This window comes from Chionomys nivalis, chromosome 7 (assembly GCF_950005125.1).
Source record: "Chionomys nivalis chromosome 7, mChiNiv1.1, whole genome shotgun sequence".
Classification (NCBI taxonomy): Eukaryota; Metazoa; Chordata; class Mammalia; order Rodentia; family Cricetidae; genus Chionomys; species Chionomys nivalis.
This window is the reverse complement of record NC_080092.1, coordinates 58,336,937-58,363,903: the sequence shown is the minus strand read 5'-3', so window position 1 is coordinate 58,363,903 and position 26,967 is coordinate 58,336,937. Positions and strand designations below refer to the sequence as shown.

Sequence of the window (26,967 nt, the reverse complement as noted above, 5' to 3'; positions counted from 1 at the left end):
ATGAAAGCATTAATTGTAATCTATAGTTTATTTAAGTTTTCTAGTTGAGTAGGAGTGATATAGAATCATTTCCTTAATCTAGAAATTATATTTTGGGGGCTAGAGAGATGACTCAGAGGTAAAGAGCACTGACTGTTCTTCCAGAGATTGAGTTCAACTCCCAGCAACCACATGGTGACTCACAACCATCTATAATGAGATCTGGTACCCTCCTTTGGTGTGCAGTCTGAACACTGTATACATAATAAATAAATCTTAAAGTAAAATAAAAAATAGATATGGTGTTGTTCACCTGTAAGCCTGTACTCAGGAGTCTGATGAAAAATCTACCAGTATTAATTATCATCTTAGTTTATCTTCTTGGGTAATATGATTAGTTGTTTGTATTTTCAGTTTTGCCCAATATGAATGTTTTTCCATTAAAGAAATTTTTAGAATCTTGTAAAACAGGGGAGTTAAAATTATACTTAAATCTTTTATTCTTAATTTTTTATGATTTATTTGTTTGTTTATTGTATATAAGGTGCTGGCAGCAGGTCTCATTATAGATGGTTGTGAGTCACCATGTGGTTGCTGGGAATTGAACTCAGTAGCTCTTAACCTCTGAACCATCTCTCCAGCCCTATCCTTAATTCTTGTTAAGGTATATTTTTTGTCTTTTTTCTTTTCTAACTTGAAATCAATTCTGTCTCTTCCTGGAAAGATTGTTGAAGTTTTACTTATTAGCCAGTCATTCTGTGCTTTAAAGTCAGGAACCATAAAAATGAAGTTGTGTAAAAACTAAAGCTATTCGTGTATTATGATGTACATAGAAACAAATTACTTAACTTTTCCAGGTCAGCTGAGCTCTTGTTAGAAAGAAAACACTTACTTTTAAGTTTACCATGTAATGGATTGGGGATGTAGCTTCCTTCATGGCCAGGGCCCTACATTAAGTTCCCTTCATTGTGAAAAGTAAGTAAATTTTATCATAGCTAGTCATGAGGATGCAGAACTACATAATTCTACCACCAAGGAGGCTAAAGCAGGAGGATTGTAAATTCAAGAGCAGCCTAGGCTACATAGTAATAACAGTAACAAAACTCAAAACATTACTGGTTAAATGTACCAGGTTACCTTATACATTCATGTAGTTAATTTTTATCTAGCTAAATTTTTTTGGTTGATTTTGTTTCCAGGAGCTGAATGAAAACCAGAGCACACCTAAAAAAGAAAAGCAGGAGTGGCTTTCAAAGCAGAAGGAGAATATACAACATTTCCAGGCAGAAGAAGAAGCTAACCTTCTACGACGTCAAAGGCAGTATCTGGAGCTAGAATGTCGCCGCTTCAAGAGAAGAATGTTACTTGGTCGACATAACTTGGAACAGGACCTCGTCAGGGAGGTGTGTACATTTGAATGCTATAGAAATTTAAATAGATAAATATATTCAGTGCTGGAAATTAAAACATTTAAGACAAGGTCATACTCTATGGGCCAGGTTAGCCTAAAACTCATTATTGAGTTCAAGCTGGTTTTAAACTTGTGTGTGATAACTCCTGCCTCATCTCCCGATTGTTGCAGTAAAACTTTTTTTTTTTATCAGTGAAACCTTTGTAAAATTTGAAAATTTTTGCCAGGCCTGGTAAGCCAGGCCCCAGCACTCTGTGTTTGAGGCCAGCCTGTTCTATATAACAAGTTCCAGGACAGTCTGGGCAACAGAGAAACCCTGTCTCAAAAACCGAAATAAAAAGAAGAAAATTGAAAATTTTTAGTCACTTCCAAATCACTGCTTTTCTACATGTATGTCCCTTTACTTGAGTCATTGATGTGCAAATGTCCACAAGACCTTTCTTTCCCTGTGATAGCACCTAAGAAAAACCTCCTCTTGTTAGCAGTTTCTCTTCCTTCTAAAAGGGCTCTGCTTTTCTCCCTTATATACTAACCCGTGCAAAACACATTTTGGAAGTCAGTGTATTTATATTCCTCATTAGAACTGACTTTATGAAGTCACAGACTTTGTTCAGTTTTTTATATGCCCCAGTGTCTACCCTATAGTAAGCATTCAATAAATAACTCATTGATAATATGTGATTGACAAAAACTAGTTTTTAAGTATGAGAAAATTAATTTGGCAACTTTTACCTTTCTGACTTGGAATAGCTACCATGAGGTATATATTACCATTTAACACTTTTTAATAATCATGTTATTTATTACTTGGGCAAGTGTTGTTGAAAGGTTTTTTTTTTTTTTTTTTTATGCTTTTGCTTATTTATTTTTGGATGTGGACACATGAGTATATGGAGGTCAGAGGACTACTCCCAGGATTTAGTTGTATCCTTCTGTCTTGTGGGTCCTGGAGAACTTAAGGCTTGACAGTCAGACAATTTTACCCTTTGAGACATCTTGCCAACTTTGACAGCCCATTTTTCTATTAAGATGGTGGGATCCACCTGCCTCTGCTACTAGAACATTGGGATTAAAAGTTTGTGCCACCACCCCCAGTCTTGTTTTAAGAATTATCCCCTTGTCTTGCGTGGTGATGCACTCAGGAGGCAGAGGCAGGCGGATCTCTGTAACTTGAGGCCATCCTGGTCTATAGAGTGAATTTTAGGGCTGCTATAGCTAAACAGAGGAACCCTGTCTCGAAAAACAAAACCAAAGAAAAGGCTGGGCAGTGGTGGCGCAAGCCTTTAATTCCAGCACTTGGGAGGCAGAGGCAGCCAGCCTGGTTTACTAGAGCTAGTTCCAGGACAGGCTCCAAAACAGAGAAACCCTGTCTTGAAAAACCAGCCAAACAGAAAGAAAGAAAGAGAGAGAGAGAGAGAGAGAGAGAGAGAGAGAGAGAGAGAGAGAGAGAGAGAGAGAGAAGGAAAAGAATTGTCTTCTTTATTAGAGTGTCTGTCAACATAGATAAATTTCTTTCGAAGAATAGATTAAAATAGATAAGACATAGAATGTGTTCAGTGAAGAAATTTAGGGGCTGCTCTTGCGGGGGATGTGAGTTCAGTTCCCAGCACTCAAAGGGGTTTACAACTGTCTATATTCCATCTCTTAATGAGATCTGATGTCTCTGGTCCCAGGAACCTGCTCCCAGGTGATTATACCACACCCAGCACGCTTAAGTTATATTTATATTAAGGTAAGTTTTAAAAATTTATGGGTATTTGAACTTACCCAGGCATGTTGGCACTCTGCTTGGGAGGTATAGGGAGGCAGACCTTTGAGTTCCAGAACTGCCAGGGGCTGCATAGTGAAACCTTGTATCAAAAACAAAAAAGGGGTTGGAGAGATGGCTCAGGATTAAGAGCACTGGCTGCTCTTTGAGAGGACGTAGGTTCAATTCCTATCATCCACATGTCAGCTCACAGCTCTCTGTAAAGTTCCAGAGGGTTTAATACCTTCACACAGACACACATGTGGACAAAACACCAGTGTACATAAAATAATCATTAAAAGAAATAAAATTTAAAGTTACATTGATTAGATTTAAATTTAAAAATATATCGATAATAAGAGAAAACAATATCCAGTCAGATGTAGGCTTAGGGTGTTAAAGAACATTGTTAGTACCATCCTTTGAGCAAATGATTGAACTATAACTTTTTTTTTTTTTTAAATATTTATTCATTATGTATACAGTATTCTGTCTGTGTGTATGCCTGCTGGCCAGAAGAGGCCACCAGACCTCTATACAGATGGTTGTGAGCCACCATGTGGTTGCTGGGAATTGAACTCAGGACCTTTGGAAGAGCAGGCATTGCTCTTAACCTCTGAGCCATCTCTCCAGCCCCCTGAACTATAACTTTTTAATGTTCTCTTTCAAGATAGAGTTTTTCTTTGTTCTCCTATGTAGCTGTCCTGGAACTCACTCTGTAGATAAGGCTGACTTCAAACTCAGAGGTCCACCTGCTTCTACCTCCCAAATGCTGGGATCAAAGACATACTCTACCATTACCTGGCAGAACTATAGCTTTTAAAAATATGCAGAGTGACTAGAGTAATGTAATGGTTCAATGGTTAAGAAAGCTATGACTTTCTGGCTGGGCGGTGGTGGCGCACGCCTTTAATCCCAGCACTCAGGAGGCAGAGGCAGAGGCAGCCAGCCTGGTCTACCAGAGCTAGTTCCAGGACAGGCTCCAAAGCTACAGAGAAACCCTGTCTCGAAAAACCAAACAAACAAGAAAAGACAGACAGACAGACAGACAGACAGACAGAGAGAGAGAGAGAGCGAGAGAGAGAGCGAGAGCGAGAGCGAGAGAGAGAGAGAGAGAGAGAGAGAGAGAGAGAGAGAGAGAGAGAGAGAGAAATTTATCAGTTGTATATTTGGAGTTCTATCCTGTAGAAATAGTAGCATGATATGATGCAACATAGTTAGACTTTCATTGTTACCTTTGGTAAAAGCAAAATAAAGAGAACCAGCTTAAATGACAAGTCATGTAAAAATGGTTGAAAATTGTATTACAAAGTAGTAGCTTTCAGTAAAATAAAATGTCTTTTTCTGGATGTGATGGCACACACTTGTAATCCTAGTACTTGAGCGGGAGAGGCAAGAGGGCTTTTTTTATTTTTGGTCTGGGCATATATGCATTAGATTGTCAAATAAAGAAAATAAAGCTTTGTCCCTATATTATTCAATCAGTTGAGTTTTTAATAATGGATTATATCCCAATAAATAAGATACAACTGAGAAACATCTACAACAAGCTGTTGACCTCTAATGATGAGAGTTTTCAGGATAGTGGATGTCATTGATTTTCACATTATTTGTGTGTCTATAGGTACACATACTTTTTTTTTTTTAAGAGTAAGGTGTCTAAACAGTCTTATGTTTTTATTTATTTTTTAAATATTTATTTATTATGTATACAATATTCTGTCTGTGTATGCCTGAAGGCCAGAAGAGGACGCCAGACCTCTTTACAGATGGTTGTGAGCCACCATGTGGTTGCTGGGAATTGAACTCAGGACCTTTGGAAGAGCAGGCAATGCTCTTAACCGCTGAGCCATCTCTCCAGCCCCTACACATACTTTTAAAAAACATTTTTGTACATGTGTATATGACTGTATGTACACCATGTGTATGCAGTACCTGTGGATGCCCTGAAAGTGGAGGAAGCTGTGAGCCACTATGTAGGTGCTGGGAACTGAAACCAACTCCTTTGCATGAACATCAAGTGCTTTTTTTCACTGAATCATCTTTTCAGCTCCCCTTTTTATTTGGAAAAAAATATTTTTAAAGAAATAAATTTCTCAATCTATTTATTTATTATTGGTTTTCTAAGACAAGGTTTCTTCGTGTAACAGCTCTGGCTGTCCTGGGCCATGTTGGCTTCGAACTCACAGAGATCTGCCTGCCTCTGCTTCTGGAGTGCTGGGATTAAAGGCAGACGCCACCACCATCCAGCAAATATTTTTACTTTTATTTTATTATATTTTAGTTTTGAAAGTGTCTGCCGTAGCCCTGACTGACCTGGAACTTGATATGTAGACAAGATTGGACTTGACTTCAGAGTACAATGTACTTCTGCTATTACAGGTGTGAGCCACCATGCCCAGCAAGAAAAACATTCATTCTTCACCACCATGTGCTACATATTATTCTGAGAAGTTTTTGATTAAGAATTTAGTTCTTTGGGAGGAGGAGAGGGAGTGGGAATTTAGATTGATATTTTTTTAAAAATAATAAAATTAAAAAGAACCTATCTCTTCATTAAATCTATGAAATAGAACTAGGATATGATAGGAGGGAGAGTTCTTTTTATATACAAACAGCACTCGTACACACAAACACAAAAGGCATGGAAACGGGGGCTGGAGAGATGGCTCAGAGGTTAAGAGCACTGACTGCTCTTCCAGAGGTCCTGAGTTCAATTCCCAGCAACCACATGGTGGCTCATAGCCACTTGTAATGAGATCTGGTGCCCTCTTCTGACCTGCAGGCATATGCACAGACAGAATATTGTATACATAATAAATAAATAAATATTTTTTTAAAAAAAAAAGGCATGGAAACTTAGTATTTACTATGTAGCCACTATTGGAGCAAAGGGTTAATTGCATCAACTTTTTGTGTTTGTGTTTTGTTTAGTTTTTTCTTTGTTTTTAATAAGTGGGTTTGTATGCACACTCACTCCTATGAGTGTAACTACATATCAGCCAACGTCTACATGTGGAGACCAGAACACAACTTCAAGTGTTGGTCCTTGCCTTCCACCATGTTTAAGCTACAAATTATACCTTTTTCTTTTGAATTATATTTTAGGAGTTAAACAAAAGGCAGACTCAGAAGGACTTGGAACATGCTATGCTGCTACGACAGCATGAATCCATGCAAGAACTGGAGTTTCGCCACCTCAACACTATTCAAAAGATGCGCTGTGAGTTGATCAGACTGCAACATCAAACTGAGCTCACTAACCAGCTGGAATATAATAAGCGAAGGGAACGGGAACTAAGGCGAAAACATGTTATGGAAGTTCGACAACAGCCTAAGAGTTTGAAGGTACTGTTAGTGTAAGCTTCCTGACAAGGTGTATGTCTAGTCATTGGGAGATCAAGTTGACTTAGTCATTTTCATTTTTAGCATGCTTGCTTGTTTCCTGTATGGACTGCCTGTTGCTTCAGTTTTTGCTTATATACTTTATATCAAAGAAATAGATTTTTTTACTGTAGGAATTCTTCATCAGTATTTTTTAAATATACACACTCTCTGATGCTGACATTATAGTCTACAGGTCAACACACTAATCTGTTAGTTTCTTTTTATTCTAAGTAACTCAGTCTTGAACTCTTAATTTCATGTCAATATGATTTATATAAAATTTTCGGTATTTAGAGACAGGGTCTTTCTATGAAGCTCTGGTTGTCCTGGAACTCACTATGTAGACCGTGCTGGCCTCAAACTCACAGAGATCTGCCTGCCTCTGCCTCCTCAAGTGCTGAGATTAAAGGTGTGTGCCACCACCACCCAGTTGATTTATATAAAATTTAAAAATACCAAAATGGAGTTGAAGGGATGTCTTAGCAACTAAGAGCAGTGGTTGCTATTTCAGAGGACCTGGGTTTGATTCCCAGCACTGATACGGTACTTAATAACCATCTCCATCTCTAGTTCAGGGAACCCAATACTCTGGTCTTTTGATCTTTCCAGGCCCCAGGCATACATGGTGCACATACATTCATGCAGGCAAAACATTCATAATTAAAAATCAAATAATTTTTTAAAAATTTAATGTAAAAGTTTGCTCTCGTCCCTTATCCTACATTCCTAAACCCCACCAAGGTTTTTTTTTCAAAATATTCATTTGGGGCTGGAGAAATGGCTCAGTGGTTAAGAGCATTGCCTGCTCTTCCAAAGGTCCTGAGTTCAGCCGGGCGATGGTGGCGCACGCCTTTAATCCCAGCACTCGGGAGGCAGAGGCAGGCGGATCTCTGTGAGTTCGAGACCAGCCTGGTCTACAGAGCTAGTTCCAGGACAGGCTCCAAAGCCACAGAGAAACCCTGTCTCGAAAAACCAAAAAAAAAAAAAAAAAAAAAAAGAAAATCAAAACCAAAGGTCCTGAGTTCAATTCCCAGCAACCACATGGTGGCTCACAACCATCTGTAATGGGGTCTGGTGCCCTCTTCTGGCCTGCAGGCATACACGCAGAAAGAATATTGTATACATAATAAATAAATAAAAAAAAATATTCATTTGTCGTCCTTAAATGGCACTTAACAATCCTAAGAAAATTTTCAAATTTCATAATTTATAATGAATATTTGAAGAAATTGAATCGGTCTTTTAAAACATACAAAACAAGCTGGGTGGTAGTGACATACACACCTTTAATCCCAGAACTCTGGAGGCAGAGGAAGGCAGATTTCGGTGAGCTCAAGGCCAGCCTGGTCTCCAAAGTGAGTTCTAGGACTGCCAGGGCTCCACAGAGATATCCTGTCTCAAAAAACAATAAACGAGCAAACGAAAAGCACTCACTCTAAGGTTTTCATCAGTGATAGAAGTTCATTTAATCTGTACTTGTTTGCACATTAAAAAAATCTTATGAGGCTGGAGAGATGGCTCAGTGGTTAAGAGCATTGTCTGCTCTTCCTAAGGTCTTGAGTTCAATTCCCGGCAACCACATGGTGGCTCACACAACCATCTGTAATGAGGTCTGGTGCCCTCTTCTGGCCTGCAGACATACACACAGACAGAATATTGTATACATAATAAATAAATAAATATTTTTTAAAAAATTTATGTCCCTAAGCTCCAGGTCCCAAAGTATTTGCTGTTGAAAGATTCCTTTTCTGCAAAGTATGGTACCCCAGCACTCAACACTTACAGAATAGTTATGTTCATTGCCATTGTTTTAAAAAGTTGAAATTCATGACTTTTTGAACTTCTACATTTATATAATGGAGAGAGAATCGTCTGCTTCTCTCTCTTCTATATATATAGTTCAGATACCCACCAAAGGTGTTTTTTTTCCTTCCCCCTCTTTTTTTTTTTCTTGTCATTTTTCAAGATGATGTCTCATGTAGTATAAGCTGGCCCATCGTGTAGCCAAAGATGACCTTGAGTTCCATTGTCTAAAGCTGATGGAATTGCTGGGATGTGCCAACGCTCCATGTTACCAAGTGTTAAGGACTGAACCCAGAGTTTTGTACATGCTGAGCAAGTACTGTACTAAGTGACTCACAATCGTAAGCCCCTCCAAAGATGTTTTAAAGCAGTATTTGTTTTTGAAATTATGTCTTTAAAACCAATAGTAACCTGAACTGAACCAAACTGACACCTAATTTGTTTTCTGTAGTCATACCATAATTCTGATGTGACTATATTTTCCTAGGGCTTGATTCAACTTGAACCCTTTCTGCCTATATATAACCTTTGTAGTTTGAGAGCTTTTAAAAAAAAAGTCTGATTTTCCTGGGCAATACATGAAAGTGAGGAAAATGGTTCACCATCTTACTTCAGACGTGAAGTAGAATGCCTTCCTCTGATGACAGATGAATGTAAGGTTTCCCTCTTGTATGGTAGAAAAAATTCCTCTTATATTTCTCTTATTTGCTTAGTCAGTTTCAACAAAATGTTTGGTTTACCATCAACATATCCTAATAATTTTCTGTCGCCTGCCTGTCTGTGCCACTTGTAGTTTTCTATGAGTTGCTGAGCTAGAGGCGAGACTTCAGTTTGGGTACTTACATATGTTGACTAGGATTAGTGAGAGAAGGGTGCTGTTTCCTCAACCTGCTCTCCAGGTAATAGCTTTTTTGGCGGTATTATATGAGTAGAAATAATTGTAATTTGAATCTATCACACTATCTTTGGGTTTTTGAGACAGGGTTTCTCTGTAGCCTTGGCTGTCCTGGAACTCATTCTGTAGACTAATCCCCAGCTAAGTTTGAGTTTATATTTGTTTTTTTGTCATGTATATTGAATTAACTAATTTATACCTGGCATTATTTATAATGGTAAAAATATTTTTTAACTGTAGTGTTAGCTGTGTCAGAACCTACAGTTAAGTATAGTAAGTGAATATATTCTCACTTAAAGGCTGAACTAACATACCTAACTAACATACCTTATAGTATTTTAGTTATAGCAGTGGTTTGACACGCCTTTAATCCCAGTAATTGGGAGACAGGCTGAGATCTCTGTGAGTTCAAGGCCTACCCGGTTTACAAAGTGAGTTCCAGGACAGCCAAGATTGCACAAAGAAACTCTTGTTTCATAAAACTAAAAATAAATAAATAGAAAAGATAAAGTAAGCCATGTGTACATCCTGTAGTTCCAACACTGGGTGGGCTGAAACAGGAGGATTTCAAGGACAACTTGGTCATCTTAGCGTGATCTTGTTACAAAATAAAGCATTTTTAAAAGGGGTTGGAATGTGAATTGATGGTAGTGTGTTTGCTGATGTGTATGATGCCCTGGGTATTGTAGGGCAGGGGGAATTACTATGATTCTTTTTAGCTTATGGTCTTAAAGAAAAGACAGTTGAAATGATCATTTACTATTGCATACTAAATAATCAGCCTAAAGTTTGGTACTTAGATTCCATAGGAAATAGAATCTGTTATAGATTGTGCTTAAGAATTGAGATTATCGGGCTGGAGAGATGACTCAGCGGTTAAGGGCATTGCACATGGTGGCTCACAACCATCTGTAATGAGGTCTGGTGCCCTCTTCTGACCTATAAGCATACACGCAGACAGAATATTGTATACATAATAAATAAATATTTAAAAAAAAAACAAATTGAGATTATCAAGCCGGGTGGTGGTGGCGGCATACGCTTTTAATCCCAGCAGTTGGTAGGCAGAGGCAGGCGGATCTCTGTGAGTTCGAGGCCAACCTGGTCTACAAGAGCTAGTTTAAGGACAGGCTCCAAAGCTACAGAGAAATCCTGTCTTGGAAATTAAAAAAAAAAAAAAAAAAAAAAAGAACTGAGATTGTCATGGAAATAAAAGAAACATGCTTTGTTTTGTGCCTCAGATACGTGGTAAAATTCTACCTTGTGTTTATAACTGCCATAATTTGATATAGGAGATGAAATTTAGGCTTATAACTTGAATATTTGTTAAGTGCAAAAAGCAGCGTCTTACCTTGTCGTTTTATTCTCTATTTTCTTCCTGTCTTTGTGTGTGTGCATGTGTGTATAAATTTTTTTCTTTCCAGTGTGTGTATGTGTGTATAAATAAAATATTTTTTTCTTTCCAGTCTAAAGAACTCCAGATAAAAAAGCAGTTTCAGGATACATGCAAAATTCAAACCAGACAGTACAAAGCATTAAGAAACCACTTACTGGAGACTACACCAAAGAGTGAGCACAAAGCTGTTCTGAAAAGACTCAAGGAGGAACAGACTCGGAAGTTAGCCATCTTGGCTGAGCAGTATGATCATAGCATTAATGAAATGCTCTCCACACAAGCTGTGAGTTTGCTTTATTTAAGCAAAACAAATTTATTGCCCCTTTCTTTCTATAACCTATATGAAACCCTAGCAATTGAAAGATAAGTTGGAAATGATAGCTCTTTAATAGCCCAGGAAAAATAGTGGTCATTCGTATTCTTCCTATTCTTAGCATTGCTTAGAAAAAGCATGGTGTATATAGAATTTCACTAATACATTTAAACACAAGATCCTATAAAGGCCCTCTGCAGGTGTGGATTCCAACAGTTTATCATGATCAGATGAGTAAACTGTAGGTAAAACATACTTCTGTGTACAGGAATCTAAATGGTTACCTTGGAGCACACAGCTAAAATACTGTCCAAGTGTTTTCTTAAAGGACTAAATAATATTTTAGACTTTACAGACCAGAAGGTAAAATTGACAGTTGTGTAGGTACATCTTTTTGGTTTTTCGAGACAGGGTTTCTCTCATATATATATGCACTTTAAACTACCCAATCATATTTTAGATTTTTCTTAAGAAAAAGTATAGTTATTCAGGCATCTTCAGAACAGCTTATGATAGTCTCTTCTGTCACGCAGTATTGGTTATTGTATTTCTTTTTCAGGGATGTCCACACCCAGTTATATAGCTTACAAAAACATGGTCTTCTCTCATTCTTCTGTAAGTTGTGAATGGATAGTTCACAGAAAAATATATCAGTTTCTCTTTTTTTCTTTCAGCTGCGTTTGGATGAAGCACAGGAAGCAGAATGCCAGGTTTTGAAGATGCAGCTGCAGCAGGAACTGGAGCTATTGAATGCATATCAGAGCAAAATTAAGATGCAGGCTGAGGCCCAACATGATCGAGAGCTTCGAGAGCTGGAACAGAGGGTCTCCCTTCGCAGGGCACTCTTAGAACAAAAGGTATAGATAACAGAAGCAAGAGAGTTCTTTTAGTATTGGTTTTTATCAAAAGAACTGTGTGTGTGTGCGCATGTGCGCGCACAAGCTTGGAGACGGGGTCATGTATTTCTTTTTTTTTTTTTTTTTTTTTTGGTTTTTCAAGACAGGGTTTCTCTGTGGTTTTGGAGCCTGTCCTGGAACTAGCTCTTGTAGACCAGGCTGGTCTCGAACTCACAGAGATCCGTCTGCCTCTGCCTCCCAAGTGCTGGGATTAAAGGTGTGTGCCACCACCGCCCGGAGGGGTCGTGTATTTTTATTTTCTCCCAATATATATGTATGTTATTGTCTGTGTACATATGCATGTTTATGTGTGAGGACAGGCTTTTGTGCCATGGGTTGTGTGGAAATCAGAATAATGTCAGTTGTCATTCTTCATTTTCCACCTTGTTTGTGGTAGCTAACCCACACTGCTTTCCATTTTACCATAATCACAGTAGAATTACAAATGTGCCTTTTCACACTTCGCTGTTCTCCCTTCCTCCCTCCCTCCCTTCTTATGAGACAAGGTTTCACGATGCAACCCTGGCTGGCCTGGAGCTCTGTGTAGACCAGGCTAGCTTTAAACTCACAGAGAAGGTGCACCAGTATACCTGACTTGTTCTAGCTTTTTACATGGGTTCTGGAGATCTGGACTCGGGTTCTTATGCTTGCATATCAAACACTTTTACCTACTGAGCCATCTCCAAGCTCTTGTTTGTTTTTGAGGCAGGGTCTCGTTCCACAGCCCTGACAGGCCTTGAATTTGCTAGATAGACCAGGCTGACCTTGAACTCACAGAACTCTCCCACCTCTACAGGTATTGGGATTAAAGAATTATACCATCACATCTTGTTGTTATTTTCATTTTTGGACTGAGGGAATGAGCCTAAGGCCTTGCACTTACAAGACGAGAACTCTGCTAATATCAACAGGGGTTGCATTAGATTTCTTTTATAATACTGTCTTTCATTAGTTCTAGTTTGGTAGTTTAAGTATTCAATATTGAACTTTTTATTTATTGTTTTGTTTTCAACACATCATTTCACTATGTATCTCAGGTTGTCCTGGATCTCACTATGTAGGCGAGGCTAGCCTTGAACTCACAGATCCACCTGCCTCTGCCTCCTGGATGCTAGAATTAAAGTCGTGTGTCACTACACCCAGCTCAATAATGAACTTTTTAACTAATGAGTTCTAAAACTCAAAGAAATATGATTATTGGGTAAAGATTATGAGCCATGAGAAGACTAAGACTTGGGATCGTGGAGGTATGAAGGAGCTTGCTGAATCAACTCAATGATCTGAAGGTGGAGCTATCTCAAATACTGAAGTTTACATGCATCTCTGTGTCTAAGCTCTCTAAGATCTGAGTTGTCCACACAAATCTTTCATTCATGTTCTTACCATCATTAACCAGTCTCAGAAAGAAAACCACAGAAAATTGTACAGGGACATGAAGTATAGGCCCATGGACCTATGACCCAAGAAAAAATGACCCATGCACCAATGAGCCCAAGAAGAAAGATAGGTAGTGGCTTTACCCACTGTAAAAGTACTTTATCAAGGCCAGAGGTTCCCAAAACAATAAAGCACACATAAAAATAAACTGAGCCTGGTGACACATACCTATAATCTCAGCCCTTGGCATGTGGAGGCAGGAGGATAGGCATTCAAGATCATCCTTGCCTACATAGCAAGTTTGAGGTCAACCTGGGTTACATGAGACCTTATCTCAATACAAACAAAAAGAATATAAAGCTATGTGAAAACCACAGAATGTGAGAGGAGCAATGATGGCTCTGTTTCCCTTACTTCTTGGTCGGCCTAGCTCCATCTAAGGGGGCAGGAAGATTTACGTAGTGAGGAAGAATTACAGTGGTTACCTGAGAGAGAGACAGCCAAGAAATCATACTTCACTCTTAGTATCTTTGGTCTGAAACTAAAGTATATTTGGTTTGAGGAACAGAAGTTAAAACCAAGCCGGGTGGTGGTGGCGCATGCCTTTAATCCCAGCACTTGGGAGGCAGAGGCAGGCGGATCTCTGTGAGTTCGAGACCAGCCTGGTCTACAGAGCTAGTTCCAGGACAGGCTCCAAAGCCACAGAGAAACCCTGTCTCGAAAAACCAAAAAAAAAAAGAAGTTAAAACCAGTTTTTTTTTAAAGATTTTATTTATTTATTATGTATACAACATTCTGCCTCCATGGATGCCTGCAGGCCAGAGGACTCCAGATCTCATTACAGATGGTTGTGAGCCACCATGTGGTTGCTGGGAATTGAACTCAGGTCCTCCGGAAGAACAGTCACTGCTCTTAACCGCTGAGCCATCTCTCCAGCCCCCTAAAACCAGTTTCTTAAGCTGAAAAGTTATACATCTTATACATCTAGATTCATCATTACTATTTGGAGCTTTTTGGGGGGATGATAGAGACAAGTCCTATAGCTTAAGTTGGCTTTGATTTTACCCTATAGTCAAGGTTAGTCTTTAACTCTCCTCAGAGTTGTTTCTACTTTAGTGTTGGGATTACAGGCATGCAACAACATATTAGCATATCTTTATATGTTTCCTGGCTTATTCTTTTCCAGGTATTAGAGAATAGATCTAGAGTCCTGAAATAAATTTGTCAAAGTACTAAGGTGTGCTGGGCAGTGGTGGTGCACACCTTTAATCCCAGCACTTGTGAGCCAGAGGCAGGCAGATCTCTGTGAGTTCAAGGCCAGGTAGTTTCAGGACAGGCTCCAAAGCTACAGAAAAACCAAAAACAAAACAAAACAAAAAAATTTCAAAGTACTAAGGTGTATTGTGTGTCTGTCTGAGAGAGATTAATTTAGTAAAAAGGATATTAGCAAAACTTTTGGAAAATTTTATAAAGGGAGGGCATTCATTGTGAGAAATGGTAGTCATTTATATACTAAATTCAGTGATATGTTCCAAAATTCTTGAGTAGTAAATTTACAATAGCTGAAGTAGTGTCAGCCCATTGTACAGTATTAGTTAGTACTTGCCTATTGATCGTCTTAAAATTACCATTGTTTTGTACCATTGGCTTGTAGTTCTTGTAATAAAAATAAAATGCCTTACTTAGCTTGTGTGTGTGTGTGTGGTGTGTGTATTGTATTGTATTACTGTTAATTAGGAAATTAATGTTTATTTATTTTAGTCAAGCCTGGTGGCACAGGCTTACAATCTCAACTACTGGGGAGGCCAAGTTCAGAGTCAGAGAGAGTAACTCAACAAGACCCTGTCTTAAAAGCAGAAACTGGGTGATAGTGTTGGCAGTATACACCTTTAATCCCAGAATTTGCGAGGCAGAGACAGGCACATCTCTGTGAGTTTGAGATTAGCCTGTCCTATAGAGATAGTTCTAGGACAGCCAGGGCTACACAGAGAAACCCTACCTGGAATGGGGGCGTGATTAAATAAGTAAATAAAAATAGGGCTGGTGAGGTAGCTGAGCAGGTAGAAGTATTTGCTGCCTATTTGACAAGTTAGCTCCTCAGGATCCACCTCTCCTGCTATCCCTCTTCTTCCTTCTTCCCCTCCCTTTCACTCCCCTGCCCTCTCTTTTTGATGCAGAACATTTCACATACTAAGCACATGCTTTGTGAGCAACATTCCCAACCCCAGTTCTTCAAAATGTATGAAGTCTTACTTCAAATCTTTCCTCCAGATGAATAGCCTCCTGGGTGCTGGAGTAGCCCAGCAGTGAAGTCCATTTAAACAGTAAAAGGAAAACTTTCTGTTCCATGCATGAGTTGACAATCAGAATTTACTGATTAATATTAATAATACTCAAAAGATGGGACTGGAGAAATGACTTGGTGGTTAAGAGCACTGGTTTAATTACCAGCACCCTTATAATAGCTCATCTCCACCTGTAACTTCAGTTTTAGAGGATCTGAACTTTCCATGAGTACCAGGCACACACATGGTGCAGACAAAATACCCATATACATAAATAAAAATAATTCAAAATGTTTTTATTTCATTAAAAGAAGGATCAAGCCTTGCATGGTGACACATCTGCCATGCCAGTGCTTGGAGGCTTGAGATGGGAAGATCCATAGTTCCAGCATAGCATAAACTACATAAAGCTGTTTGAATAGACACCATCTCATGTAATGTAAAAGGTAGTATCAAGCTAAGTGTTGGTGGCGCACGCCTTTAATCCCAGCACTTGAGGGGCAGAGGCAGGCAGATCTCTGAGTTCAAGGCCAGCCTGGTCTGCAAGAGCTAGTTCCAGGACAGGCTCCAAAAGCTACAGAGAAACCCTCTAGTATCTAATTGGTAGTGTTTTCCTAGCATGCTGGAATGCTGGAGACCCATGGTGTAATCACCAGTACTGACTTCATCCATCGCCACTCCCCACCCCCAGATGTTTTGTTTTGTTTTGTTTCTTCAAGGAAACTGATAAGATGGTATGCCATATCATGCTGAATCCAGTTCTTGTGCAGTTTGGTTTGGTTTAAAACATGCATATGCTATCCTCTGGCACAGAAATTTATGACTGATGCAAGAAGATCGTGAGTTTAGGCCAGTTTATATCAAATGACCAATTTGCCAGTCCTTATTTAACTTAAATATAAACATCCCTCTGGATCTACCATTTATAGAAAATATATAAAGTAGAACACAAGAGAAAATACTAAATGATGACATCAAGATGTAATTGGTCAAATCCAGAATTTAGACATTTTTAATAGGACAGATGAGCCAGTTTACAATGTGAAGGGTGAGGGGAATGGACAGACTGCTGTAGACTAAAAAATGTTAAGGGCAAATAACAATGGTTTTTGTTTGGGCCTCAATCCAAATAAACAACTTATAAACAAGACTTTTGAGATATTAGAAATTTAAAAACTAAAAATTTGTTATCAGTTTCTTAGATATCACAATGAAGTGATTATTTTGTTAACTGTTATTAACATGAAATCAAAAAGTACAGTCTAGCTGGACACTCCAGATGTAGGGTCAGGATTGTGAGTTCCAGGCCAGCTAAGGCTACACAGTGAGATCTTGTCTCAAAACCTTTTTATTTGGGAATAGAATGTTTTCCAAAACCTGTAGACACTTTGGCTATAAAGAGGTAGATTTTGGCAGTGGTGGCAGTGGCATACACCTTTAATCTCAGCATATCTTTTATTTTGTTTTGTTTTTGTTTTTTGAGACAGGGTGTCTCTGTGTAGCTTTGGAGTCTGTCCTGGAACTAGTCCTTGTAGACCAGGCTGGCCTTGAACTCACAGAGATCTGCCTGCTTTTGCCTCCCAAGAGCTGGGATTAAAGGCATGTGCCACCACTGCCTGGCTCAGCATATCTTTTAAAATAATTTTCTGTATATAGCCATAAAATAGCTGTTGATTGTTTTGAGTAGTTATTGTTGCTTTAGCTTATTATTGATTTGAGACATAAATTGATTCTTTTGCTCCATTTTCCTACCCTGACAGATTGAAGAAGAGATGTTGGCTTTGCAGAATGAACGCACAGAACGAATACGTAGCCTGCTTGAGCGTCAAGCCAGAGAAATTGAAGCTTTTGACTCTGAAAGCATGAGACTAGGTTTTAGTAACATGGTCCTTTCTAATCTCTCCCCTGAGGCATTCAGCCACAGCTACCCAGGAGCTTCTAGTTGGTCTCACAATCCTACTGGGGGGCCTGGACCTCACTGGGGTCATCCCATGGGTGGCACACCACAAGCTTGGGGCCATCCAATGCAAGGTGGACCCCAGCCATGGGGTCATCCCTCAGGGCCAATGCAAGGGGTCCCTCGAGGTAGCAGTATGGGAGTCCGCAATAGCCCCCAGGCTCTGAGGCGGACAGCTTCTGGGGGACGGACAGAACAGGGCATGAGCAGAAGCACGAGTGTCACTTCTCAAATATCCAATGGGTCACACATGTCTTACACATAATAATTGAAAGTGGCAATTCCGTTGGAGCTGTCTGCCAAAAGAAACTGCCTACAGACATCATCACAGCAGCCTCCTCACTTGGGTACTACCATGTGGAAGCTGAGTGCAAATGGTATATTTTATTCGTTTTTGTAAAGCGTTATGTTTTGTGTTTACTAATTGGGATCTCATAGTATTTGGCTGCCGGGTATTTGTGGTTGGCTTTTTGTTTCCTTGTTTTTAACTTTTGGAAAATTTTAAAACTGGGAGTAGATAAATATTTCATGTGTGTGGCAAAAAAGAAATTGGCTTAATAGAAGGGGTTTTATCAGAACAATATAAAAATAAAATGAAGCATACTGCCCTGAATCATTGCTTTAGGATGTCCATAGCCTAAGAAGTTTATTGAAAGATCTAAAGCCTTCCTCCATATTTCAAATTCTGTGAGTCACTGACAGCAGGCAGTGTCTGTGCTGAAACATGTTCTTACTGAAACACACCTCCACACCTTACCAGTGTGTTTCCTTTCTTTATGAAATTGGTCTGACTTATCAACCTCATTTGGACTAAAACAGAAAACCATGAACATTAAAAGATTGTATTTACCTTTTCAGGTGGTAGAAGATCATTTAGTTTTTTGCTAAGTGCATCAAAAGTTTGTCCCTGATTTTGTAGGTTGTATTGTTGTTAAGATGACATTGCTTAAGGAGATCGTAAGCTGTGTGGGGATTGCACTAACAAGCTTGTCAGCAGCTATCAGAGGAAAAAAAAACAGAGGGTTGGGACCCTGAAAGTTCCTGTGATGCATGTGTTCAGCATGGAATGAGGAGATAAAGCCTATCATGATATTTTGTTTCCTTTTTTTTTTTTTTTTTTTTTTTTTTTTGATTTTTCAAGACAGGGTTTCTCCGTAGCTTTTGGTTCCTGTCCTGGAACTAGCTCTTGTAGACCAGGCTGGCCTCGAACTCACAGAGATCCGCCTGCCTCTGCCTCCCCAGTGCTGGGATTAAAGGCGTGTGCCACCACCGTCCAGCGATATTTTGTTTCTTGAAGAGTGATAGCTCATGCTACCCAAACTATAAGACACCAAAAAGTACCTTTGCTTTGTTTATACAAAATCAAAGACAGCCAACACAAAGCAAATGCCAGAGTTATTTGAATGATGCCATATTTGTTTACTGCCATCTATTAGAATACTCATCACACTACATAGACATAATTTTATTTATCTCCCTTTTGGCTTATGGGATTTCCTGTTTACAAGTAGCAATAGTCAATTATTTAAATATTTAGTTGCCACTAGGAATCACTGAGCCAATGACCACCAGCTGCTGACTAATCTTCACACTGTAGATGTTGCTTCATCTGCAAGTTCTCTATGTTTAATTGCTGTTTTTGTTGCTGCAGTACCTTACAAACTTTTAGTTCATTGAGACTTAGTAACCATCTTTGTTCATGTTACTTTCCCACAATAGTAAAGTTCCTTTCAGAAGTCTCTAGCTTAGTGCTAAAATACTACTGAGGAAGAAACTAGGTAGTTTGAAGAGTGAAAGAAAACAACAAAAATTAAAAGTAAGTTATAGTGATCAGGGACCTCTAACCTGGGAGTGTGTTCTATGTTTTCTTCAATGAAGGATTAACCCAGTGTTCTAAGTCAGTGCTAGTTAGTATCCTCCAGTTGCTTGTGCAGAGCTTGAGGTGGAGCTAGGCGAGGGGCAGTGCCATTTTTAGTGACAGACCAGAGTTTCTTACAAGTTATTGTCCTGCTCCCTCTTCAGTTGTCTTGAAGAGCTCTTGCTGCTAACTCTGGGTCCTACTTTTCCTGTAATTAGAAGGCAAGAACACACTTAAGCATACTTAGAACAAACTAGCGACCAAATTGTCATCTGCCACTATTGAAGTTCTTGTTTTTCTTAACAACAGATTAAATCTTATCCAGGTATGTCATTCCAGTCTCTATGACTTGCTCCCTTAAGGAATTTCTGACTTTGGGTTGAGGGTTTCTGACACTAATTAGAAGAGAAATTAGATGAGGGTGTGGTGGCATATACTTACAATTCCAGCAATTGGGAGGTAGGAGTCTGGGGTTCAAGGCTGCCTTCAGCTGTCTCACAGAGGGAAGAAAGGAAGATGCGATTATATAGATCCTTTGAAAACCAATATAAGGTTGGTGGCAGAGTTCACACACACTCTAGTCAGGGTTTTAAACATGATCTACATCAGTTTTTAGGTAAACATAGTTAATGAAAGGGGCTTTTTAAGTTTTTTTTTTCTTCCTGCATTCAAAATTCTATTCAAGAGTTTCAAACAAATTTGAGAGTTCTATATATTTGAAGGAAATAAGGGAAAGCTTTAAATTTAATAGGATGTTCAAAACTATAAAAGAAGACCATCTTTATAAGATGATCTTATAAAACCATTAAACACCATGCTTCTGCATCTGGCCCTATCTACTTCTGGAGGGTTAGAATGGGAAAGTAAATCAGATGTGAATAGAAAATTCCTTCAGACTCCAAACTATTACTAGAGATACATTTTATAGTCTAGCTGTGAGTTTCACTTGGTCAGATTTGAGTTGCTGAGTCCATTTTGATCATAATGTACTCATACTAGTGTGACTGAGTAATGACTATGTGTTGTGTCCAAAAGAGATTTCTGCCTGATCCAATTGTGTGGCACCAGTTTTCCCATATAGGTCATGATTATACCATCAGTTTAGTTAAAATACATGTTGTTTGCAAAATGATTAGTGTTAATAGGTTGTGTGTAAGCTATAAATAACTTCTGAGTAATTGTGTACATGGCAGAAACCGTGACAGTAAAACCTGGTAGCAGGGAAATTTGAAAGGGTTTAAAATACCCTGAAATACTTTCTGGGAAAAAAAAATGTGGAAATGTCAAAGTTTGACCAGTTTAACACTACCTCCTCCCCATTATCATATGTGTGTTTAAGAAAGTGAAGTGTGGAGAACATGTGCAGCACACCAGAAGTTATGATCTACATCTGGTATCCAGAGCCTAGTGGGGAAACGTTTCTTGTTCTCCCTTTTTGGGGTCAGCATTTTAAACATACATAGCTTCATATCTTAAGACATTTTATTCCTAATTAAATTCCCCGCCCTTTGCACATAAGTTTTCCTTTAAACTTAGCTCTAACCCTAAGTTGTGATGTCAGAAAGTGTTTGCACTGTGTAAACAACGTTAGCTGAAAGCGAGTTTATTTCATTAGAGCTCCTATTTTCTGTATGTTTCTTTAACCAGAGTTGAACAGTCCTGAACATGGAATCACACCCACAGGTGAACACACTCAGTCTCAAGTCAAGGCCTTGCTAGTAAATGGAACTTTGTAATAGTTATTATGATTTTTTGACTGCCTGGACATCAAGTAAACAACATTCAGAACACTAAAGAAAATGTCCTAGAGATTCCATCCTGCTACTAACAATTTTTTTGTGTACATCCTTTTTTTGTTTTTCAGAACTTAAGGCAGAATTCAGAAATTTTGTGCTTCTGTAAATGTCTAGCATTTTAAGCATATATAGACTACATTGTTTTGGACACTGGAATAATATGATTTATTTTCACCTATAAAAATGACTTCATTGTACTTGAACACCTTTGCATTTCTCCATTTGTGCCATTTACAAGTGGAAATAAATTGTATTATACCATGATCTACTGGCTTTTTAAAACTGTTACATATGCACATTTTTGGTATAGCTATTTTCATTTGTATGTGTATATTGTTATGTATATATATATATATATGAGTGTCTATGTGTGTATAGATGGATGGATAAACTCATTCTATACATGTCTGCCAGGGCTCAGTTTTGAGTTTTGTTGTTTTCTTTTTTATCTTCTGTTAGAGTACTCTGAGCTGATATTTATGAGAAGGTGATTAATAGATTCAGTCGTTTTCTTTTTAATCCCTTAGCACTTGTATGAGTGAAGAGAAAGTTAAGTAAAATGAAACCATAAATTTCAGGGTAGTAAAAACATGATAGGGAAGGAGCCAGTTGGTGTTTTTTTGAGTTTGTTTTACAATGCAATAAAAGATAAAAGCAGGAGAAAAGTGAACTGTGCAAAGAACACTGGTGGTGATTTAAAAGCCAGTGATCCATTCTTTGTTGATGCCATGATCCTCCACTCTTAATACTGATAGTTCTGGATTTTGCTGAGGATCAAAACTGCCAAGAAAGAAACTACTACTAAAACATATCTAAGGTTCTCCTAAACTGTAAAATCACAGGAGATGGTTACTGGGAGAGAAGGCATGATACTGGTTTGAAGGGCTGTCTCTTTTTAACTTACTCTTCTTGCCTGCTAATAGTAAGTTCCTTATGCACCTTCGACCCCTTCTGAGCCACTACTATTCAAGCAGATATTTGGTCCAACGCAATATCCCTTTCCTAGTTTTACTTCTTTTCTTTTGAGACAGGGTCTTGCTTTCTGGTCTGGTAACTGATGTTTACCCAAGACTGGCCTCAAATTTCTAGCACTCCTATCCCAGCCTCCCAAGTAATGGGATTACAGGTGTGAACCACCATGCTCAGCCACAGCAACCCTTTCCTTCGGAGGTTTTATAGTTCTGCATTCAACTCATGTTCAGAATGTGAAGTGTCCTAATGTGTATTAACTTCAGAAAAATAATATATTTAAGCTGTCCTAAGTGTGAATCTGCTATAATGAGAAATTCTCACTTCTTACATAGAGCCTTCTCTAAGGAGCAAAGTCAAAATGTGGGCTGTCATCGCTGAGCTGCTTCTCAAATTACAGATCATTATTGAAGATAAATACATTGTTTTGTTTCCCCCTCTTTAACAGAAGTCTCCCTTCCCTGTTTAGCATCGCCTTTTAAAAGGCGCTCACCCTTAGTTAAGAACTGGAAATTCCCACCCTCGGATTCCTTAAAGGATGAAGAGTGTGCTGTACACTCAGCATACGTGCCTCTTGTATGCAAGGACTACTGATTGACGTCTGTTTTGCTGTGTCTGGTTATGTTGTCTGCACTTTTATGAAATCACTACAGTAGATCTACATTGGAAATAACTATTGATTTGTAAAGAAATTTTTATTAAACACTGCAGAAAAAGAAAGTAAAGCGGAGAACTCTTCCTTTTTGTGCATTTATATTTTCTGCTGAACTCTGATAGCCCATTTTAAAGTTGTATTGACTTGTTGATTTTCCTCTTTGATTATATTCAGACTTCCAAAGTTTTATTCAAACAAGTGCTGGCCTTCAGATTATAAATGTATGAAATATGCACCGTATCTGCCTATTGCAGACTTTTGAAACTTGCACTGCCCATTCATGCAAAAATAAGTATCTTAAGAAACAGAAAACACAAACTGGGGAGCCATGTACTGTGTCACCATATCTGTTAACAGTTTCCAGCAATCCAAACTGTGTGTGTGTGTGTGTGTGTGTATGTGTGATATTGGTGTGTGAGTGTGATTTTACTTTGCTTTGCTTTCCTTTTAAATATACAAGGGGTTTTTCTTCAGAGGAAAAAGTTATCCTCTCCAGTTGATGCCCACTGGATATAATAATCTTTACATCTGTAGGTAGTTGGAAATATGGAGAGAAGAGAAGGTAAGACTTCTCAATGAATGAAAAAGGGTATCTTGATGCTCAAGAATCCCCCCTCCCCTAAAAGTACGGGTAATTCAACCTGCACAGTTTCCTTTCACTTGTAGTTTAACAATTATGAGTGAAAAATCATGTAATTATCTGTAAATATGTAGCTAACAAATTGACCTAGTTTCTGTATTTTTTCGGTTTTGTACTAAAGTTTATAGGTCTGTGCCAGCTAGAGAGGAGTTGCTGTCATTGCTAGTTGTGGTTCTAGCATTTAACCCTGAAACCATCCTAGGTGACATTTTTAGAATTAATGCTTAAATGTTGTTAAACAGGGAGAAATGGAGCTTAATCATTGGTCAGGTTTGAAATCTTTTGAAACTAAGTAATTTTATTTAATATGATTACATGTTGTCAGTCATGAGTGAGGTGTAGGGAGTGTCCCTCCCCCAGTGGCCATGTTTACAGAGTGTTTGTCTATAAAGTGCAAGTGTGTTAATGTTATGTAAATTATACAGGTGATAACTATGGTTTGGGACTGTTTATGGGCTCTTTTAACTGAATTTTAAAATGAAATGAACTATGCTTATTGCTGGCACATCGATCCCATTTCTGGAACATTTTTCCTACGTCCAGAATTCCGTATGTTCCTTGACATTATCCCCACTTAATCTTCCTTCCTCTGATATGCCTTGTAGCTAAGATATTAAAGACTGTTGAACATAGATGAGGGAAATGTGTTTCTTAAAAAATCCATGAACCCTCAATTGTATGCTTTCAGTATTGTGTTATATGTTTCTATGGCAACTTTGAAGTCAGTGGTTTAGAAATGAGATACCAATGTTAATGAAAAAGTATGTACTCTTTGCTTTTGCATGGCTTGGCTTAGTATCCAAGGTATATTAGAGCCACTTGAAAGCATGAAGACCAGTTATGGAAACAGGTTTCTCTTAGTGGCACATTTTGCTTTTTCTTAGCCCTCAAATACATTGTCTCGGCATGAACATTGTTAATATAAATTGCACATGATCATCAAGCGAATTCTGTAATTTTGAAAGATGCAGCTGCCTGATGTCTGCAGTTTGGTTGGTCTCTATCCCAAATAACAGTGTGGGTATGGGAGCCCTTCTTGCCCCTTTTGGGTCTTAAACAGGTATATCAATTTATCAAGGTGTTGGCTGCCCCTGGGGTATTGCCATGCTGTTGTCTTTGCTGCCCATTCATTCCACATGTGCTGTTGTCCTTCCTTGCATGTCATACTCTCAGAGAAACCATCATTCTTTCTTCCTAGCAATTTTATTTTGCTTTTATTCCACATTAAATGGGAATTGTGCCTATTTAGATTGCCCCTCTAGTTAAATACACCTGTAACCCAAGCCAGAGACAAGGTGGTGAAACAGTTTTTTCAAGTCCACTTGGCCAGTAATTTACCTAGCAAACTTACCACATTATCTTGACACTTGATAGAAGAGCCTATTAGGAGTCACGTGGTTTCATAGAGTAAAGTTCAAGTGAAGAGGGATGTGTGGGAAAATAATTTTGTTATTTTACTTTTTATGACCCTCTGCTAGTTTAGAATAGGTTTTCTCTCTTTTTTTAAAAAAAATTTTTTTTAGGGAAATTTTTACAAAAGCAATGGTCTGATGTAAATAACCTTTTAAAGTACAGTGCACATAACTTCCCTAGGCTGTTCCAACCTGACTTTGTAAATGCTTTAGAGTTTTTAAATTAACACTTGTGTTGCTAAATCCTATTTATGTAAGTCTGAAAAGGTTTTTATCCCATGTAAAACATTTAAATAATGCAGGTTATAATGAGCAAGTTAGCTTTGAGAACCCCTCCTTTTAGTATATGAAAAAGCCTAATGCGCATTAATAAGGTTGGAGAGACTATGAGAAATATGTATAGTGTATATTTTAAACAGCTTTGCTTGTATTGTGAAGATTTAAGAACAAACTTGAGATTTTTAAAGTTAACTATTAACACAGTTTTAACGTAAGTTATCCCACTGGGTTTAAAAGCATCTTGAATGTATAACCCTTCTATAACCCAGGTTGGTTTCTGCTTTTACCGAATCATCTAAACGTTATTTATATTTTTAGTTTTATCTACTCATTTCTTTTCATTTTCCTCAAACAGCATGGTTTTTTTGCACATGTAGAAATTTTTAAAAAGAAGGAAATTAATACATGATTTTTTTCTGAATTTTCTTCACTTCAGTCTTTCTACTAACCTCTTAAAGGCCATGGCATTCCATTTGCTTTATTTGTGCAAATGCCAGGGTTGGTTTTTATTTTATTTTTGCTATTTACCTTTAAAAAAAAAAAGACAATGCTTCAATCAATTGCTTTTTTTTATTTAAAATTTAAAAAAAGAAAGAAAAAAAAGCTGTAACCTTATCATTTCTGAGTAGACCATTGAGAGAGAAGTGCACACCTGTCGTCCCAGGACCAGCTTTGGTGACTAAAGGGAATATTTTAACTAAGCGAGATGTTCTGTACAAAATGTGGAATGTGCTATCCACAGTCTATTTCAGTTATTCCCACAAGTCAGGTCCTGATAAATGAGGGTTATCAGCTAACTGATAAGATATCATTGAGGTTCGTCAATGAATTTGTACATTTCTAGTTCCCTTTGGTGAAGGGGAAAGTGATTTTGCAAGACCTAGATTTTGGCTTGGTTTCTTGCCTCCTTTTTTGGCAGCCTTCATCTTTTCCTAAAGCCCTTGAGCCTGTAGGGTTTTCATAGTGGACAAAGGACTTATGGTTGTTTAAAACTGGGATAGATTTTGGGGGAAGAGATTATCATATTGAACATACAGTATCCTAACACTTTTAACAGTGGATAATTTTGAGTAAGCCCAGTCCTTTCCAATTTTAGACTAAACAGATGCCCACAGTGGAGGCTTACAAGGGTTGCGATGAGGAAGAAGCCTCTCCCTCTCTGTCCACACCAGCTGGTAAAGGTGACCGCAGGTGTGCATTTCCTTTTGGTAGAAATGGTCCACAGCACTAACTGGTAAGGCTATTGTACAGTATACTGTCAGTATTCTCTGGTTCAGCATACCTTATAGTTCGTATATAACCTGTATTAATTGTATAGATTGTGCATTTAAAGCTGTTACCAAGTTGTCAGAACCTTAAGAACGAAAACAGGTCATATGTAATATTTTGTTTGTAAGTATCCTTTGTATCATAGCAAAGGAAATGTTTAAAAGATCAACTGTAATAAAAGTAATTTTAGTACACAGTGTCTGCTCTTTTTTTAAATTTTTGTAAGATTTACTCACTTTTATGTGTATGGATACTTTGCTTGCATGTATGCTTGTGCACTTTGTGTATCCCCGGTAACAGAAAATGTCAAAAGAGGGCATCAGATTCCCTGGAACAGGAGTTACAGACTTGGTGAGCCCTGGGAACTGAACCTGGGTTCTCTGAAAGAGCAGTAAGGGCTCTTCTCTATGCTACCTTGACTGGCCTTGAACTCAGAGATCCTCAGAGCCTTTGCCTCTGCCTCCCAGTCACTGTGATTAAAAACGTGCCACCATGTCATGCAGACTAAGTGCTGTTAACCAGTGGCCCATCTTTTAGCCCCCTGTTTAGTTTTTGAGTGAATTTTTTTTCTGTAAGGATATTTCAGGTACAGTGCTAGCTAGCTGTGAGCTGACAGCTACATCACCACCCCCTCCCACTCCCC

The 26,967-nt window shown here is 38.4% G+C and overlaps 1 protein-coding gene across 3 annotated transcripts in view; it reads left to right on the top strand.

Moving 5' to 3' along the window:
• The window catches only part of Taok1 (TAO kinase 1), a 105,247-nt gene extending 78,731 nt beyond the window's left edge, over positions 1-26,516 (top strand). For 2 of the 3 annotated variants that reach the window (XM_057776796.1, XM_057776797.1), the window contains 5 exons: positions 1,179-1,382; positions 6,246-6,485; positions 10,689-10,901; positions 11,606-11,788; positions 17,250-26,516. In XM_057776796.1, coding sequence (XP_057632779.1) covers positions 1,179-1,382; positions 6,246-6,485; positions 10,689-10,901; positions 11,606-11,788; positions 17,250-17,711 — 1,302 coding nt within the window. In that variant the 3' untranslated portion in view covers positions 17,712-26,516. The remainder of the gene's footprint in view (positions 1-1,178; positions 1,383-6,245; positions 6,486-10,688; positions 10,902-11,605; positions 11,789-17,249) is intronic. The other variant, XR_009057452.1, reaches the window with a different exon arrangement.
• Positions 26,517-26,967: the final 451 nt, after the last annotated feature.